Genomic DNA, 19,648 nt, shown 5'->3' on the forward strand with positions numbered 1-19,648 from the left:
TTCTATGACACTTGTCTATGACACACTGGGCAAGAGACATAAGAGGACAACTTTTGACCATTTGGCAGGCAGCAGTGTTTGCAAGCAACTAAAGAAAGCTAACAAAGAGAAAATGCTGGCACTTAAAAACTGAATTTGCTGCATTTCTGCACCTTAATCACTTATTTGCCTTATTAACAGAATAAACTGAATCAAGGAAAGTTTCATTTTCCCTCTAAGATGACATCAGTTTTTTAATGGGGAGCTGACAGCACTGAAGGTATTATCTCTAAAAGCAAACAAAAAGCTAAGGCTGAAGCCATTTAAGAAACCTATGGATATAGCTTCCATACTGTGTACTCCCTTAAGTCTACTTTATTTCACTCTACAGCTTCAGTTAGGAAAAGAGTTTTCTTTTCCCCCCAGTTTGTGACTGCTGTGAGGTTTATAAAACTTTTTTCAGTCCCCTGACAAAAAAAAAAAAAAAGACAAAAAAAAAAAAAAAAAAAAACCCAACACTGAAAGAAAATTACTGATTGAAGACCTAAGCTGCCAAGCAACTGAACTGTCTGCACACACCCTTCTAAGCAGCCAAAGGAAATAGAAGTGTCATTAACATTAACCCTTTCCTATTTCAAGCCATGATAGATCAAATTCTTTCTGGTCTGTTGAAGCATGTGATTGGATGAGTGGATAACCATCCTCAGCTGAGCAGATGCAGAGGAACACGAAAAGTCACAGGAACTTGGTGGGGAGTCCAGTTCTACCATAAAATGCTTTGGCTGGATTCTGAAAGCAAATCCAAGGAGGAGATGAGAAATCACCTTGCTTATAAACCTTATAAACTATACTCTGTGGCGCAGCAAAATCCATTTCCAGGAACAGCTCTGTAAGCAACATACCTAGAGCATGTACCAGTGCTTGCTCTCTGTGCTGCTCTCATGTCAGCTCTAGCCAAAGGGTGGCAATACATCCATCACACCTATTAAGGAAGTATGCCATTTACTTTCTTATTTGAATGTTAGTAAATGCACTCAGCACACTCTTTTTCCTCCTGCTTACCTACCATTAGCCCTGAAGCAAATCTAGCACTACATTAATTTATTTCAGATTTTATTGCAGCATAGAACCTGGAGACCTCCCAAGGAAAAGGAGTGCTAAGGCTAAATTCTTTCATGTACTTCATGGTGGGGACTGGCCCGTTGGAGAGCAGTGAAGGAGAAAAGGATCTGGAGGTCCTATCGGATGGGAGGTTGACTATAAGCCAGCAGTGTGTTCCATTGGCCCAGAAGGTTAATGCCATTCTAGGGTGTATTAGAAAGGCTGTGATTAGGAGGTGTAGAGAGGTTTTCCTCCCTCTCTACTCTGCTCTGGTGAGGCTGAATCTGGAATATTGTGTCCAGTTATGGGCCACTCAGTTCAAGAAGGACCTCAGGGAACTGCTTGAAGGTGTCCAACTAGAGCCACAAAAATGATTACAGGAGTGGAATATCTTCTTTACAAGAAAAGAATAAGGGTGCTGAGGATCTTTAGCTTGGAGCAGAAGAGCCTGAGGAATGACCTTCCTCATGTTGATAAAAATGTGCAGGGTGAGTGCCAAGAGGATGGAGTCAGGCTCCCCTCAGTGATGCCCAATGACAGGACAATGGCAATGGATGGGAGTTGAGGCATAGGAAGTTCCATGGAAGCATGACAATTTTTTTTTTTTTTCCTGTCATAGTGACAGAGACTGGAACAGGCTGCCCAGGGGGGTTGTGGAGTCTCTCTCTTTGGAGAAATTCAAAAGCCACCTGGATGCATTTCCATGTGATTTGGCATAGGTGATCCTGCTCTGGCAGGGGGGTTGGACTGGATGAGATTTGGAGGTCCCTTCCAGCCCCTAACATTCTGCGACTCTACATAACATAGAACCTTCTCCCTCATCCTCTTGAATTGGCATTGAGGAATCTCCTATGTGAAAAATGGAATTAAGAACTAAGCCCCAGGCTACAGATATGCTGTCAAAGAGCCAGGGTGTCTGTGTGAAACAGCAGGGTGTGTCCAAGGAAGGAAGGAATTCATAGAATCATAGAATTAGCCAGGTTGGAAGAGACCTCCAAGATCATCCAGTCCAACCTATCACACAGCCCTGTCCAATCAACCAGACCATAGCATGAAGTATCTCATCCAGGCTTCCTTGAACACCTCCAGGGATGATGACTCTACCACCTCCCTGGGCAGCCCATTCCAATGCCAATCACCCTCTCTGGCAACAACTTCCTCCTAACATCCAGCCTAGACTTCCCCTGGCACAACTTGAGAGTGTGTCCCCTTGTTCTGTTTCTACTTGCCTGGCAGAAGAGACCAACCCCCACCTGCCTACAGCCTCCTGCAGGTAGTTGCAGATGGCAATGAGGTCACCTCTGAGCCTCCTTTTCTCCAGGCTAAACACCCCCAGTTCCCTCAGCCTCTCCTCATAGAGCCTCTCAACAGCTTTGTCACCCTTCTGTTTTGCAAAAGAAACATAACTGAACTTACATTAAAACCCTTGGATTTGAAGCACCTCTGTCCTTGGTGGCATGGGAATGAGATGTGCATAAATCAATGGATGGAAAATCATCCTAACCATACTTTCATTCTACTGACACAATAACAACCAGGTGATTGCAGGAAGCTACCTCAGCCATATTGCTGCCTTTGTGTGCTTTGTGGCTCAAACAGGTTAAGAGAATACCGAGAGTATCACTTAAAGTTCTAACTGAATACTTAGGGGAGTGGTGTTTCTCAAGCCTGTGACACATAGAGAAAGGCACATGTCTTTCAATGTGATAATATCACTCTTTCTTACTAGTACTGTAACTCAGAACAAAATTATCTCCTGAGGTCACACACTGATGGCTTGTAATTGTTTTTTACTACTGCCACGTGTATGTGAGCAATGCACCACATTCAACAGCTGCCAGCCAACCTCCCTGCACTGCTCAGGCAGTTTCTGTCTCACTTTTAAGAGAGAGTCAAGTCCTTACGACAAATTTCAGGTGTCCTCCAGTCTATGCAGACTCCGTTCTCCCTGCAGATGTGAGCGTAGGAAGTGATCATTTCACAGGCTTCATCCTCATAGCAGCTGCTCTCTTCACAGGCCTCATAGAACAAGTTGGGGGGGATGACCATGTGGCACACTGCAAACTTATGGGAGAGCAGAAGTTGGCAGAGACTCAACGCATGCTCAGAGCATTTGTCTTCTCTCCACATTTCACATGTCTTCCCTGGCTTTTCCACTGTCCAGTCTTGGATAAACGTGCTGCTGTCAGAAGTGACAGACCCATCATGTAGGGTGAAGTCATTGACATGGTTCTGGTCACACACCCCTAGGAGGATGAGGAAAAGGAAAAGCTTGAGAATGGTGTGAAATAAAAATAAAGCAGAGGAAACAGTCATGAGACAGACAGGGCTGGTTGGGGATGCTCAGTGAATGCCAAGAGAAGAGGGTGAACAATATTACTTATAGATATTATCAGAGGCATAAACCCCCTCCCATTTCCTTACTAGAGGCTATGCCACAAAGGTGTAAGTCATGCAAGAGAATATATCACTGAGGATACCACACAATTCATTCTCCAGGGCAGCAGTACCCCTCCCAAACCTATCATCTTCACTGCAAGCACAGGTCATGCCTCTCACATGAATGTATGTAAGAAGCTAAAGTTAAACTCTCCTAAAAATACATTAAAAATTAAATAAATAACAAAAAATAAAATCTCCTTGAAAAGATGTGAAAAGAAGTGAAGCATGAGAGATGAGGAGTGGCTGAGGGAGCTGGGGTTTGGAGAAGAAAAGTCAAGAAAAAGATCATAGAATCATAGAATCAAGCAGGTTGGAAGAGATCGACAAGTTCAGCCAGTCCAACCTAGCATCCAGCCCTGTCCAGTCAACTAGATCATGGCACTAAGTGCCTCATCCAGACTCTTCCTGAACACCTCCAGGGATGGCAACTCCACTGCCTCCCTGGGCAGCCCATTCCATTGCCAATCACTCTCTCTGTGAAGAACTTCCTCCTAACATCCAGTCTAGACCTCCCCCAGCACAACTTGAGACTGTGTCCCCTTGTTCTATTGCTGGTTGCCTGGGAGAAGAGACCAACCCCCACCTTATTGCTCTCCACAACTCTCTGAAAGGAGGTTGGAATGAGGCTGATGTTGGTCTCTTCTCCCTGGTAACCAGTGACAGGACAAGAGGAAATGCGTTTGAGTTGTGCCAGAGGAGGTTTAGGTTGGACAGGAGAAAAACTTAAGTGAGAGAGTGATGAGAGTTTGGAAGAGGCTTCACACAGAGGTGGTGGAGTTACCATCCCTGGAGGTGTGGGAGAGGCTGTAGATGTGGGGATTGAGGAGATGGTTTAGTGGTCATGGTAGTTGGGTTATGGTTGGACTTGATAATCTTAAAGGTCTTTTCCAACTTTAATGATTCTATGATGTTCTTTCTAAGATACTCCTGGGAGTCAATGAAAGTCCATAGTAGAAAAACCTGGGTTAGCTGTGTACCGACAAGAAGGAATCAGTTTAGCCAGAAAGTTTTGATAGCTTGGAGGTCACACAAATTACAAAAACATAAATAGCAGATCAAGCTAAAATAGGAGGCAGTTATTACTAGCTTAGCTTTCAAGCTTACCACAAAGCCCCTGTGTTCCTGAAGAAAAGCTCTTGAAATTAAGTTTAAGAATGAATTCATTGTTTCTTGGAGTGAATGTGAGATTATGTCCAAGGGAGAACTTGATTTCATGCATTATTGTTCCATAGATAGTGACTTCAAACAAACTGCTGGAATAAGGGATGGAAACCCTTTCCCCATTAACAGCCACCTGTTTTCAGAAAGACAAGATCATCAGATCAGTTCTAGCAAGCAGTTAAAAATCAACCCAATCTTACAGCTGAAATGCATTTGATTTCACAACCGCTTGAAGAGCCAAGCGAATCCAGACATGAAAATCAGAGTTGCAGGCTGAAGTTTTCTTTGGAGTCTAAAAATGTGCAGAACAAATTGACCTTCAATCTCTCTCAACATTGCCCCGCCTAAGTGCATTCCTTCAGCATATTTGCAAACCAGTAATCTAACTCCATGAAGTTGAAATGCTGTCTTCAGACCCTGATTATCAATAAAGCTCTGTGAACGTCCAAGTTGTCCATCACCAAGCAGAACTGTGCAGTCATTTCCGTCCACCCTGTTTCAACTACATCAGTCCAAAGATATCACCCTTAGAGGATGATCAACTGTTGTATGTCTGAGGAACTCTGAAGTTGAAACTTGTGTGATTTTAATTGGAATATGCTTCTAAAACAGATGCGAAGCATGCTAAGCAACCTTTACTCTAATGCTCAGGTTCATCTGTACACAAGGTAAGAGCCAACTCCAGCTCTAGCCAGGCATGCATAGATTTGTGAAGAACGGGGTCTCCCATGCACTAAATGATGACATTGTGTAAAGGATCTCTGTCCAAAAAGCAGATTTAAAGTGGTGGAAGTCCTATCTCTGGAAACTTAAGACCAGGCTTGCTATGGCTCTGACTAGCCTGATTTAGTGGAAAGCGTCCCTGCCCATGGCAAGAGGGTTGGAACTGGATAACCTCAGGTCCTTCCAACCATCACATTTCTATGATATGTTGTGGTAGGCCTAATAGGCCCAAAATAGGCTTCACACATATACTGGCTTACCCAGGCATGTTTTTCTGCCCCACAGGAGAAGCAACCACAGAAAAGAAGACAAAAGAACCTGGAGCCACTAAGTCTAAGGACTCTGGCCTACCCAGACTTGTCTTGGTCGTATGCTAAACAAGATACACACGCTTGGCTTATGCCTGCCTTGTGCAAGGTCTGTGCTTTTCCCAAATGTGGGTAAAGCAAGCCTATGGCTTTGCCTAATACGGTAAGGTTTGGCTAACTGCCATTCTGATTGGCTATTCTCGTGTCCAAAGGGCAATTAATCTCAGCCCACATTGATAAAAGGAGATACTTAGGTAAGTAACGTGCTCAGCTGTGCTCTTCTGTGCTCTGCCATTGTGCCTGCTATTGCCTGCTGCTATTGCTTACTGCCTTATTGCTTACCTGGAAACTCCGCTGTCGTGAGTTTGCCAGGAACAGACTCTGGAAGCCTGCATGTGATCAGCCTGCATGGCCAGCATGACCTTGTGCTGGGACTGCACGTCGCAAAACATCCTGCCTGCACCTGAAAATCTCCTGCCGAGATGAGAAGTCCTGGAGATACAGAGACCATCTAGAGGAGCCAGGAGACAAGGCCAGAGACTACCTGGCTCCTTTCCTCAGAAGCCTGGGAAGAATCAAGTCTCAGTGGCCAATAAGACAGAGTTCCCTGAAAGCATTTGGGCAGTGGCTAGCTCCACAAGTTGGGTAATAATTTTCTGAGTAAATACTTAATGCCTCTTGTAATCCTCCATTGCCTTCTGCCATAAGCAGAAAGAGCTCCTTGAGTCCATTCAATAGGCAAGCAGTATATTAACCACAAGCAGCATTTGACCGTGGGAATCTTCTCTCCCAGTTCAATTAGTGTTTATGTATTTTGCTGCTTATTACTAGGTCTAGATAATGTTTCCATGACCATGAAAGAACCTGAATATTATTAAAATGTGTGGCTGGGGGTGGTGAGAGTTCTGAGTATCAAAATTGTCATGGAGGGCCTGCAGGCCTGAACAGAGGCCTCCTTCATGCCCCTGCATGCCTTGACATGTTTTTTCTGCCAGGACCTCTGGTTGTAAACAGGGCTGTGTAACAAGCACACACCCAACTTGTGTATCCTTGGGGTCCACCCATGTGATCCCCATATTTGGGAGAGTCCAGGCAAAAAGCTCCTACCTATTAAGGTAAAGTTTGGCTTACTGCCAACTTGATTGGTCACTTTGGATGACCAAAGGGCCATTAATCTCAGCCCACAGTCCCTAAAGAGGGGTGCACAAGAGCCCACGTGTTCAGATTCAGATTCAGCTCTGTTCAGGTTCAGATTCAGCTCTCTGACCCTGCCTGCAGCACAGCTCAGCTCTCTGATCCACATTGCAGTGTCCTGCTGCCCTGACTCACCTGCAAGGCCCAGACACAGAGTCTGGCCCTCACATGCAGCTCACTAAGGCTCACACCTCATGCTTTGATTCAATTTGCAGCTAACCTGACTGCGTACTTTAGATACAGAAGCTCATCCAAGCCTGCACCCATTTATATATATAAGGAGCCGATAGAACCTCCTAAGACCAGCTGTGCATAGTTGCAAGCTATATCATTTATCTACGGAGCTCAGACTCCCAGCTTCTTGCCTGATGAAAGCCATAGCAGCCTGGAGAGAACCAGGACTGCAGACCTTCTGGATTGTCTGCTAATCCACACACAGACGGCCTGAACCCATGTGAAGGACCATGCCAGAAACCGCACGGACAACATTCTCCTCCTGCTCGTGGAATCCTGCCAGCTGATAATCCCTTCCAGAAGGAGACAGCAGCATCGAGGCAGAGACCGTCCCTCGCCAGGAGAACAAAAGGTTAGAGAAACCTCTCTACCCCAGAGACTGGGAAGATTTATCATTTCCCTCTCAAGCAGGGAAGATTCCAGCCCCACAGAGTCCACAGGCAGAGTCCCTGGAAGTCCAGACACTGGGCACAAGCAGTTGATCACTGAGAGGGTGATCAATAATTAATAGCCACACTTATAATTAAAGCTTTGATTCCTCTGTAATATAAGTTGCCTCTGCCTTAGAGCAGATGCAGTTTCAGCCCACCCTGCTGGGCAAGTAGCATAGTTCCCAAGCGGCACTAAGCCAAAGGGAAATTTCTCTCTCTGCAAATAGTTTGAAATAGTTTTGCCAGTTATTGACCAGATCCCTGTATATATTATAATTCTAAATTGTTTTTATAAACTTGCACAAAAGAACTAAACAGTGGTTGGGGGTGGCAAGAGTTTGTAAATATTAATTTTAATAAATTATATTTTTATATAAAATTAATACCACCTCGAATTAATTTCTCACCTCCGCCAAATAGGCGTAGGCACTGAGAACCCCCTCTGTGACAAAAAATAATAAACAATGTTCATTTTGGAAAAAATACCACTTTGCATTAATTAATTTTCTCCTTCATAACAGATACCATATGAAAAGTGAGGATTAAACAATGCATTGCCCCGAACTGAAAGAGTTCACAGAATCACAGAACCTTAGAGGTTAGAAGGGACCTCGGAGATCATCCAGTCCAAACCTCCTGCCAAGGCAGGATCACCAAGGGTAGTTCACACAGGAACGCATCCAGACAGGTTTGGAAAGTCTCTAGAGAAGGAAACTCCACAGTCAATCTGTGCAGTGTGTTTCAGTGCTCTGCCACTCTCACCATAAAGAAGTTTCAACCTGATCTAATGAAAAATGTCTCTGCATGTGGCAGGGGGCTTGGAACTAGATGATCCTTGAGGTCTCTTCCAACCCTGACAACTCTGTGAAAGTGCATCATGTCCTGTCTATAATTCCTTCCTTTCTGGAAGAAGTGTCAGGAAAACATTGCCAAATACCAAGTTCTTGACACCAGCACAATAGGGAGAACAATCGAAACATGTCTGGCTCATTACATGATCTTGGATGGCATCATGACATTGAAATGAGACATTTACTCAGAAGAGCTAGAGAAAGAGAACAAATCTGTCCTCATAATCTGAATTCTACAGTGTGAGCAGTCAATGCAGAGAACAGTGTGTCCAGCAGACCAAGGGAGGTTCTCCTCCCCCTCTACTTTGCCCTGGTGAGGCCCCATCTGGAATACTGCATCCAGTTTTGGGCTCCCCAGTTCAAGAGGGACAGGGATCTACTGGAGAGAATTCAAGGGAGGGCTACAAGGATCATGAAGGGACTGGAGCACTGCTTGATGAGGAAAGGCTGAGGGACCTGGGACAGGGATCTACTGGAGAGAATTCAAAGGAGGGCTACAAGGATCATGAAGGGACTGGAGCACTGCATGATGAGGAAAGGCACAGGGACCTCGGGCTATTTAGTCTGCAGAAGACTGAGGAAGTTTAATAAATGTCTATAAACATCTGAGGGCTGGAGATCAGAAAGGGAGGAGACAGGGACAGCCTCTGCTCACTTGTGCCCTGGGATAGGACAAGGAGCAATGGATGCAAGCTACAGCACAGGAAGTTCCAGCTCAACATGAGGCAGGACTTCTTCATTGTGAGGGTCAGAGAGCCCTGGAACAGGCTGCCCAGAGAGGTTGTGGAGTTTCCTCTGGAGATTTTCAAGACCCATCTGGATGCCTTCCAGTGTGACCTGCACTAGATTCTATGGTCCTGCTATACCAGAGAGGTTGGACTGGAAGATCCCGAGAGGTCCCTTCCAATCCCTAGCACCCTGTGACTTAGTTGCATTTAGCTTACTGCCATGTCACTGAAGAGCTGGACAGATACAGCATGGTGTTTCACTTCAATGGAGTCCATACAGTTCATCCTTGGTGTTGCTCTGCATGGGCCTTCATGAAGCAGAAACTTCAACATATGTTCAATGTCTCGAAATAAGGTGTAGGAGCAATTGCCCAGTCAGCTTGAAATTCAGCCCATCAAAGGTGACAATATGTCGAGATGAACTCCCAATACACACACCCTGCAGACCAAGAAAATACCCTTTTAAACACCATTAAAAGCATCTGATTTTGTTCCAATTGGGTGGTTCTGAGGAATCAATTATTACAGGCATATGGAACCAATTAATGGAGAAAGATAGGGAAGAAAAGAATTGTAAATGCCAGAGCAAATCACTCAGCAAAGGCTCTGGCAAATACTTAATCTACCACTTCACGTGCCTCTGGAGAGACCTCACCTGGAGTACTGCATCCAACTCTGGAGCCCTCAACACAGGAATGACATGGACCTGATGGAACAGGGCCAGAGGAGGGTCACAAAAAATTTCATGAGGCTGGAGTATCTCTGCTGTGAGGACAGGCTGAGGGAGCTGGGGTTGTTCAGCTTGGAGAGAAGAAAGTTCCAGGGAGACCTAATAGTAGCCTGCCAGTACTGTTTACCCAGCACTGCCCTTCACATCTTTATGAACATGAATGAGGTCACCCCTCAGGTTCCTCAAAGCTAAAGAGACCCAGCTCTCATACTTTCCTCAGTAGGGAAGTGTTCCACTTCCTTTACAGCTCTGTGCTGGACCCTTTCAAGTAGCTCCCTGAAGTTCTTCTTCAACTGAGGAGCCCAGAATTGGGCACAATGTTCCAGATGCAGCCTCACCAAAGCAGAGTAGATGGGAAGGAGAACCTCTCTGGACCTGCTGGACTCAGCCCTTCTAATCCACCCCAGGATGCCATTGGCCTTCTTGGCCACAAGGGCACGTTGCTGGCTCATGACGAACCTTCCGTCCACCAGGACTCCCATGTCCTTTTCCACTACACTGCTCTCCAACAGGTCAGTCCCCAACCTCTGCTGTTCCATGTGGGTGTCCTTTCACAAATGGGACTACATTTGTCCTTGTTTTGTTACATTCAATTTATCTCCACACAGCTCTCCAGCCTGTCCAGGTCCTGCTGAATGGCAGCACAGCCTAAGAGGTGTCAGCCACACCTTTCAATTTGGTGTCAGCAGCAAACTTGCTGACAGTGCCCTCTGTGCCCTCATCCAGGTGGCTGATGAATACAGACGGAAAAGTATCAGTTCCAATATCTTCAGAACACTGGAGCATTTCCAGCTATAGAGTCATGTATAAAAAAGAAACAAGTCAGCAACAAACAGAGTCTCTTTTCCTTGTGTCAGCCGTGGAGTGATGCCCTGTGCCACACTGCATGTAGCCAGCCACCACTGCCTCCTTCACCCCAGGCTGCCACCATTTCATTGTTGTCAGAGCATCTGCCTGGGCACTGAGGCAATCTGGAGGCTCCAGTGTGGGTTTCTGCTTGAAATCATCGCTCTTCCTCTTTCAAGTCTTCCCTTCACGTACATCAGAGTTTCCTAAAGAATATCTCTTTTTGGTAGAGGGCTGAATGTCTCCCGCATGTGAATGTAAGTGAATGCAATTCGTTTCTGTTCCTGTCCACCTCAGCCTGAGCACTAAGCACACCGTGCTCACCATTTCTGCTCACTTATTCACCGTGGATTCCTGAAGGCACACAGCATTTGTTGTTGTTTCTTTAATATGTGTGCTTGACTGAGGTCAGGCCAAACTCTGAAGCTTTGAAGACTGAGATTCACCACTTGGCTTGCAGCTTGCTCAGATGAATTCCTGGGTTCTCTCCTACACATCCTCCATCCCCAGGTCACATAAGTTTGGGAATGCACTGTGATAAAACAGTGCCACTTCACTAATGTACAAAACAACTTCACAGGGGACTCTGAACTTGCAAACAAGCATCACACATTCCAGGCATCGCAAAGACTCTCCTGCTTCTGGCTGCATGTCTAACTGGTGTTCATCATCAATTTCTCTCATTTCAGCACCTTGATGTCTGTAATGACTGAGCAGCTCCATTTACCATTATATTTCTGATAAAACATTTCAAGAGACGATTTAGGGTGAAGGGTGCAGAGTCCTGGACGCAGCTGCCCAGAGAGGGTTAAGGAATCTCCTTCTCTGGGGACTTTCAAAACCCACCAGGATGTGTTTCTGTTGGTGGGCTGCCCTGGGTGATCCTGCTCTGGCAGGGGGCTTGAACTAGATGATCCTTGGAGGTCCTGGGTTTCCAGCCCCTGGCATTCTGTAGTGGGGATGATTGGGAGGGAGAGGCATACATGCAAAGATAAAGAACTCACATGGACACATCACATCGGCAGCCACAAGTTTCCTCAATCTTAACAGCAGGAAGAATTGCTGTGACCATACTGCTTTGGCATCCTCTCACAGTTAAGTTTGGTGGCTCTCCAGAACTGTGTAATCTCCTGGAAAGCATGTCACAGTGTGACACTGGTTCTGGCAACGTCCATTTATCACCAGGCTGGAAAGAAGACATGGGCATTTAACAAGGGAAAGGAGCATGGCAGAGGAGTAGAAAAAATGCACAACTCGGCTGCTGCCAGTGTCCTCCAGAGAGCAAGTAAAGTGACACTGGCAGCCAGTGCTGCCTCAAAATTAGCCTTGGAGAGCTGAATAATAGAATGCAGTGTATTAAGGACTTGACGAGAACGAGGAAAGCTGAAATTAGCAGCAGGAAGAAAATAGGCTATGAATTCCAAGCTAAAGATAATAATCTAGAACAGGGGATGTTTTTTCCCCCTGCAGAACCAAGTAGTCTGCTGCTCCATCTATTGTTAGCATGCCATCCTACAGCAGGCACAGATAGCACAGTTCCACACAAAGATCCCCTACCCCCCCTCATCTTTTCTTTAAATGTCAAAGCCTTTTGCTCTCCATCAGCCATAAAAAGATGATTTTACGAAAGAGCTCTGAAGCACAGATATGGCCATGGCACAGCAGGAATTCACAATATTTGTTCCAAGCTAAGGAGACGTGGAATACTCTTAGCCACATACTTCCATCCTCAACTCCAAACTTTTAAAACCCAAACCCCCACCCCCAGCAAGGGAAGTGATTCCTTTACCCAGATCAAACGTTATCAGATATACATGGTAGGTTTTTTATATGTTAAAAACAAATAAACCTCATCTTTTAAAGGACAGCCTTTAAGGCAGCAGGACTATGTATTACTATAATTACAGTGAAATTATGATGAATGCACAGTCTGGAATATCTCAAGATTCCTATCTCTGTAACAAGCTGAGCTCCCTGTACCCCAATCCCACCTGAGCTCTGAAGTTTCATAAACAAGGCTCAATGAATTTCAAAACCAGAGTGTTCACACCCTGAGCCTGCAATCCCGAGAATATCTCCAAACTGTGGGAAACAGGCTCTTTCCAGATTCTCTACAGAAAGTGAGTACACCAGACTTGGGAATGTGTGAGTTGAAAGTTGCAACTAGAGGGAGGGGACCTGGGTTGTTGGCTGCTAGTCAGCTGAAAGTGAGTCAGCTGTGCCCTAGGTCGGCCAAGAAAGCCAATGACCATCCTGGTTTAGGTTAGAAACCCTGTGGCCAGCAGGGACAGGAGGTGACCATGCCCCTTTTGCCCCAGCACTGGTGAGGCCACAGCTCAAGTACTTATTCAGTTCTGGGCCACTCACTACAGGAAGGATGTTGAGGGGCTGGAGTGTGTCCAGAGAAGGGCAACAAGGCTAGAGAAGGGCCTGGAGCACCTGAGGGAGCTGGGGGGTGTTCAGTCTGGAGTAGAGAAGACTGAGTGAGACCTCAATGACTCTCCATGACTCCCCAAAGGGGAGGTGGGAGCAAGGAGGGGGACAGCCTCTTCTCCTTGGTGGCAAGGGACAGGACTAGAGGAAATGGTTAGAATCTGTACCAGGGAAGGTTTGGGACTGAATGTTAGCAAACGTTTTTGCCACTGAAAGGGCTCTCAATCATTGAAATGGTCTGACCCCAGGGCAGTGCAGAGTCAACCATCCCTGGGGGTGTTCAAGCAGCCTGTGGACTTGGTGCTTAGGACATGGGTTAGTGTTAACCCTTCAGTGCTGAGTCAAGGGTTGAACTGGATGAACTTGGAGGTCTCTTCCAGCCAGATACATTCGGTGGCTCTGTGAGCTCAGAAGCACAAGCAAAAAGTGGTTCTACATTTCTGGATATGTTACAAGCAGAAAGACATGGGAAAGCAAAGGTGACTGCTACCCATCATTACCATGAAAGAAGAGCACTGTGGTAAAAGACCTGGGTGACCACAGCATAACTCACAGTCCATTCTTGGTCCTAACATGCAAGCCAAGGATGGTGATGATGTGAAAGTATTGTTCTGTAGCTCTGAGCTGTGCAAGACCCTTCAGTCTAAACATTTGTAGTGGTGCCACATTCATAGCTATAAACATTTACATATTAAATAGGAGCTAATTCATTGGCCCTGCTTTCTCTGTTCCTTTCAGAAGGCAACTTGTCCTCAAAGTGGCTGAATATTTCTCAGGCTTGTGACCCTAGAGGGAGCTGTGGAAATGTAACATGAGGGGGTTTAAGCATGGAAAAAATATTTAGATAGGAAGAAATTGAATGGTTTTTAATTATATTTGTCTCGCCTGCAGCTCATTGGAAGTGGAGCACCTGGAAGGTGTTTATAGACAGCTGTGAATGTCTGGCAGAGGATCCTTTGGCTTCCATACATGGTTAATTGCTTTTATTTCACATCCTTAACAGACATCTATGGAAAATCTCTAAGTGATGATAAGAAAGCACATTAAAAACAGAAATATCAGCTGAAGGATCCAAAAAAGACCAAGGCATGTCTTGCTGGCAGAGTCAAAATGCAGGGGACACTGAAGACAAAGAAAACTGAACTCCCAATGATACAAATATCGTAGGAGTAAACCTAGGAGAGAAAAGAAAGCAAAAGCAGAGGAGTCTCACTAGTGAAGGATAATGTCTGCTGAAACTGAAGAGCCTGCCAGCCACACCGGAGGGAAGTCTCAGACTTCCTCTCTGAGGGAGCTCTCAACCTCCAGACCTGAACTCGATCACTTTCTCTCCCTGTGCATCTGCAGGAAGGACAGCCATGGGACCTCGCCTGGCTTCTCATCAGCTGGCACTTCCAATTGAGTTGGGCGGTTTGGTTGGTAGTTCTTCTCTAAATCAGGTGACTGAACCACTACCAGAAGAGGCATGTGACAGAAACTGATAGTTTAGGATCTGGGGGAGGGAGGGGGGGGGGGCTATGACCATAAGTAGACTAGAAATGCACAAGATCATAGAATCATAGAGTGGTTTGGGCTGGAAGGGACCTCTCAAAGGTCATCCAGTCCACTCCCTTGGCTATAAGCAGGAACATCCTCCACTAGATCAGGTTGTCCAAAGCCCTCTCCAGCCTCGCCTTGAATATTTCCAGAATTAGCGCTCAATACCGTCCTCCCTGGGACAACCTGTTGCAGTGTTTCACCACCCTCATGATAAAGAACTTGTTCCTCACATCCAATTTAAACTGCTTTGCTCTCATTTCAAACCATTGTCCTCATCCTGTCACTGCAGGCCTTCACAAACAGTCCCTCTGCAACCTTCTTGGAGGCCCACTTCAGGTACATCATCATGAAGCCATCTGTAGACTGAAGTGCTACCATTATTTAATAACTTCAGTAAATAACCCTTAAAATAATCTGATCAAGCAACCCTTTTTCAGCACAATCCTGATATTTTATCAGCAGTTCCGGGGTTTGCAGCAGTATTTGGCTAAGTCAAGTGTCAAAAAGATGAGGCCCTGGAACACTGGAACAGGTTGTCCAGGGAGGTAGTTGAGGCTCCATCCCTGGAGACATTCAAAGTGAGGCTCAAGAATGCTATGAGCAACCTGATCTGGTGGAGTGCTGTCCCTGCTGACTTTAAAGTAGATTGGATTAGATAACCTCTGGAGATCCCTTCCACCCTCAAATCATTCTACGATTCTAAGATTTATAGACAAGTGCCTACTCTGCTAGAATCATCTTACTCCTACTTAAAAGCATCAAAACAAAACTACTGATGAAAAAAAAAAAAAAAACCCTACATTAAAATACAAAACCAAACCGTTAATCTACCATAATCATTCACATATTCTGCCAACTGACAAGTTCATATATTACAAACATTAAATACAGCCTAAATAGTGCTAAATATTCTTTACAACAGTGTATGCTCAGCACTTATTGGAACTCTTTGTCACTGGATATAAAGAGCATTAAAGGCTTCTATAGATTCAAACTGTGACTGGACAAATACATGCAGGAGAAAACTATTGAGCACTATCAAACACAGAAATGGTACCAACTCACAACTCAGGGTAGCCCTGAGTCAAACTGTTCAAGCCTGGGACAGTTGAAGGGATTTTACCATGTTATTCTTTCCCCTAACTCCTCTTTTTGGCCATATAATACAGGGAAGTGGATGGATTTGGGGCCTGACCTAGCACATATCTCATCCTTCTGCTACTAACAGTGACCTTCACCAGGAATCTTCCTTCAGAGTAATTTCCAGGGTAGAGGAAATAACAAACAAAACAAAGCAAAAAGTAACAAATAATATCACTCAGGATGCTGACAGGATTTAGGCTGAGATTTTTGATCCTGAGAACTCTGATTTCCTTGCAAACTGCAAGAGAGCAGTTCCCACAGTCTCCAGGTGCATGACAGACATCCCACTTGGGGAGCTGAGCCTGCTGCAGTAACTCTCTGACAAATGCCTAAAATGGGATGGATTTGAGGCAAGAGCCTGTGTTTTCTGATACAAGAAAGAGCCTGGAATCTTCGTCCCTGTGGATTGGTGAACTGTGCTAGAAGAGGGCAACAATGGCACAGTATTGCCAGCGAGGGCAGCAGTGCTGAACACCAGAGGCAAAACATTTCCATGAAGGCACCATGAGATGCTCAACATCCTGCTCCAGAAGGCTGCCACACTGACAGTGTCTTCTAAACTCATATTTTCTTGCTGACAAAATCAGAAAAGATAACACAAAAGACAACCCTTTGAAAGTGTGGTTAGTTTCTGGGAGCCTTTTTCATTCCCAAAACATTTTAGCCAGAGCAGAAATTATGTTTTTAAGTTCCTCACCAAAAAAAAAAACCCCTCTATTAAAGCTGACATGGGCTGAAATGCAAATTTGGCCTTCCCTGCACTTATCTACAAGTACCTGCATTTGCTTCTAGGAGCCAGAGGCCTGGACACATGCAGTTCAGATCAGTTATTAACAAGATTCTGATTATTCAAGGGGGGCGTTAAACAAGAAATTTTGTCCCTGTTAGCTTTTTTTTGTTAGTTTTTTTTTCTTCACTAGGTTGTCGCCATCAAAGCCACCAGGTTGTACTTAGTGGCCTGTTCTTGCTAAAGCCTTTTTGTGTTCTAGCCAGCTGAACAAGGCCAACCATGTAAGGTGGCTTTGATATACTTCCTGGTTCCAGACAATTCATGAGAAGCTCCCCAGGAGCCAGTGTGCCTTCATGCAGCCCAGAAGTCAACCCTGTGCAGGGCTACAGCCAGAGGAGTGTGGACAGCAGGACAAGAGAGGGAATTCTGTCCCTTTGACTGCTCTGCTGAAACCTCACCTCCATCCTGCCTCCAGTTCTGGTGTCCTCAGCATAAGAAGGTCACAGAGCTGGTGGAGAGAGTCCAGAGGAGACCACAAAGATGATCAAAGGGCTGGAGCACTTCTCCTATGAGGAGAGGCTGAGGGAGCTGAGAGTGTTCAGCGTGGAGAACAGAAGACTACCAGGAGGACCTTAGAGCTGCCTTCTGAGAGCTGAAGGGATCACACGGAAGGCTGCAGAGGGACTTTTCATCAGGGGTGTCCAGAGGACAGGTACAAAGGGGATGGTTTGAAGCTAAGGAGAGCAGAGTTAGACTGGAGCTTAGGAAGAAGTTCTGCAGTAGAGGGTGGTGACACTCTGGAATAGGTTACCCAGAGAGGGCTGTGGATGCCTCCTTCCTGGAGGTGCTGAAGAGCAGGTTGGATGAGTCCAGCAGAGAGGTGTCCCTGCCCATGGAAGTGATCTCTATGGTCCCTTCCAACCTAAGCCATTCTAAGACTCTATGAAGGATTCCTCCAACAGCCACATCCTTCCTTACAGCCATGTCTTCACATGGTGGGGGGGGGAAATAATCAAAGGAATATTTTTAATGTGCTGGAAACTCAAGATAAATCCTATGGCAGATACTCATAACTGACTCCTACAGAAAAACACAGAGGCATGCTTGTGCATGAAGTATTTCATAGACATAAATCTGGGAAGAAGGATCAGAATCATTAATATCTACCAGGCAGTGTTTTCTCAGAGTCAATAAAAGCTGTCCTGAAAAATAGGACTAATGACTTTGATTTCATACACTAAGACAGTCATTTTTCTAGGGAATATCACAGAATCAACCAGATTGGAAGAGACCTCCAAGATCATCCAGGCCAACCTAGCACCCAGCCCTAGACAATCAACTACACCATGGCACTAAGTGCCTCATCCAGGCTTTTCTTGAACACCTCCAGGCACGGCGACTCCACCACCTCCTGGGCAGCCCATTCCAATGGCCAATCACTCTCTCTGGCAAGAGCTTCCTCGTAACATCCAGCCTAGACCTCCCCAGGCACAACTTGACATTGTGTCCCCTTGTTCTGTTGATGGTTGCCTGGCAGAAGAGATCAATTCCCGCCTGGATACAGCCTCCCTTCAAGTAGTTGTAGACAGCAATGAGGTCAGCCCTGAGCCTCCTCTCTCCTCCAGGCTGCACACCCCCAGCGTCCCTCAGCCTCTCCTCACAGGGCTGTGCTCCAGGCCCCTCACCAGCTTCATCACCCTTCTCTGACACATCCCAGCACCTCAACATCTCTCTTGAATTGAGGGAGCCAGAACTGGACACAGCACTCAAGGTGTGGCCTGACCAGTGCTGAGTACAAGGGCAGAAGAACCTCCCTTGTCCTACTGGCCACACTGGTCCTGATCCAGGCCAGGATGCCATTGGCTCTCTTGGCCACCTGGGCACAGACTGCTGCCTCATGTTCAGATACTATCTATCGGTACCCGCAGGTCCCTTTCTGCCTGCCTGCTCTCCAACCACTCTGTTCCCAGCCTGTATTGCCTGCTTGGGGTTGCTGTGGCCAAAGTGTAGACTCCTGCATTTGACTTTGTTAAATATCACTTTTCCTATAAAATGTTCATAGAGCAAGATTCTTTCAGTTTTAGCAGCAGAGGGTCTGGAAAATTACATTTTCTTCATCGATATGTGCTCCTTTATTTTGGCCATACTTAGCTTTCCCAGGATTTTTTTCAGCAGGAGATGGAAATACATTTCTCTTTGTCAGGGAAGACACAGAGTGTAAAAAATCTGGGTTCTGTGCTGCCTTCAAAAGTGTTCAACACATTATAAGATCAGGTCATTAGAGGAAGTCTCCATTATATACAGAGTTACCAGTTTAAAAGCCAACACTTTCTTCCTGTGAAATGATTATTCACATTGCCTAACTCTTTTTATTTCACACACAGTATCACACAGAAACATCCAGGCTGGAAGAGACCCTCAGGATCACCAAGTCCAACCTACAACCCTACTCTACAAGATTCATGTTAAACCATATCCCCAAGTACCACATCCAAACGACCCTTAAACACACCCAGGGTGGGTGACTCCACCATATCCCTGGGACAGCTCCTTCCAGTGCCTGAACACTCTCTCCATGAAAAACTTTCTCCTAATGTCCAGTCAAAACCTCTTCAGTCTCAGCTTGAGGACATTCCCTCTTGTTCTGTCTCCAGTTACCCTGTGAGAAGAGACCAGCAGCAGCCTCTCCATTATGTCCCTTTACGTAGCTGCATTCAGCAATGAGGTCTTCCCTCAGCCTCCTCTTTTCACATGAACCATCCCCAGCTCCCTCTGCTGCTCCTCGTCAGATTTGTTCTTCAGCCCATTCCCCAGCTTTGTTGCCCTCTGCTGGACCTGCTCCAGCACCTCTACATCTCTCTTATATTGAGGTGCCCAAAACTGAACACAACACTCTAGGCATGGCCTTATCAAAGGTGAGTCCGAGGGGACAATCACCTCCCTACTCCTGCTAGCCATAGCATTTTTAGTCCAAGCCAGGATGCCATTGGCCTTGTTGGCTGCCTGGGCACACTGCTGGCTCCTATTCAGCTGCCTGTCTATTACAACCCCCAGATCCCTTTCTGCCAGACAGCT

The 19,648-nt window shown here is 45.9% G+C and overlaps 1 protein-coding gene across 1 annotated transcript in view; it reads right to left on the reverse strand.

The window, feature by feature from the left end:
- Positions 1-19,648, reverse strand: part of VWF (von Willebrand factor) — a 220,778-nt gene that overhangs the window by 56,052 nt on the left and 145,078 nt on the right. The window contains 9 exon segments of the mRNA XM_064142874.1: positions 2,985-3,326; positions 4,627-4,816; positions 9,369-9,524; positions 9,526-9,591; positions 9,808-9,858; positions 11,456-11,465; positions 11,803-11,828; positions 11,830-11,886; positions 11,888-11,914. Coding sequence (XP_063998944.1) covers positions 2,985-3,326; positions 4,627-4,816; positions 9,369-9,524; positions 9,526-9,591; positions 9,808-9,858; positions 11,456-11,465; positions 11,803-11,828; positions 11,830-11,886; positions 11,888-11,914 — 925 coding nt within the window.

Source organism: Pogoniulus pusillus, chromosome 4 (genome assembly GCF_015220805.1).
Source record: "Pogoniulus pusillus isolate bPogPus1 chromosome 4, bPogPus1.pri, whole genome shotgun sequence".
Lineage (NCBI taxonomy): Eukaryota > Metazoa > Chordata > Aves > Piciformes > Lybiidae > Pogoniulus > Pogoniulus pusillus.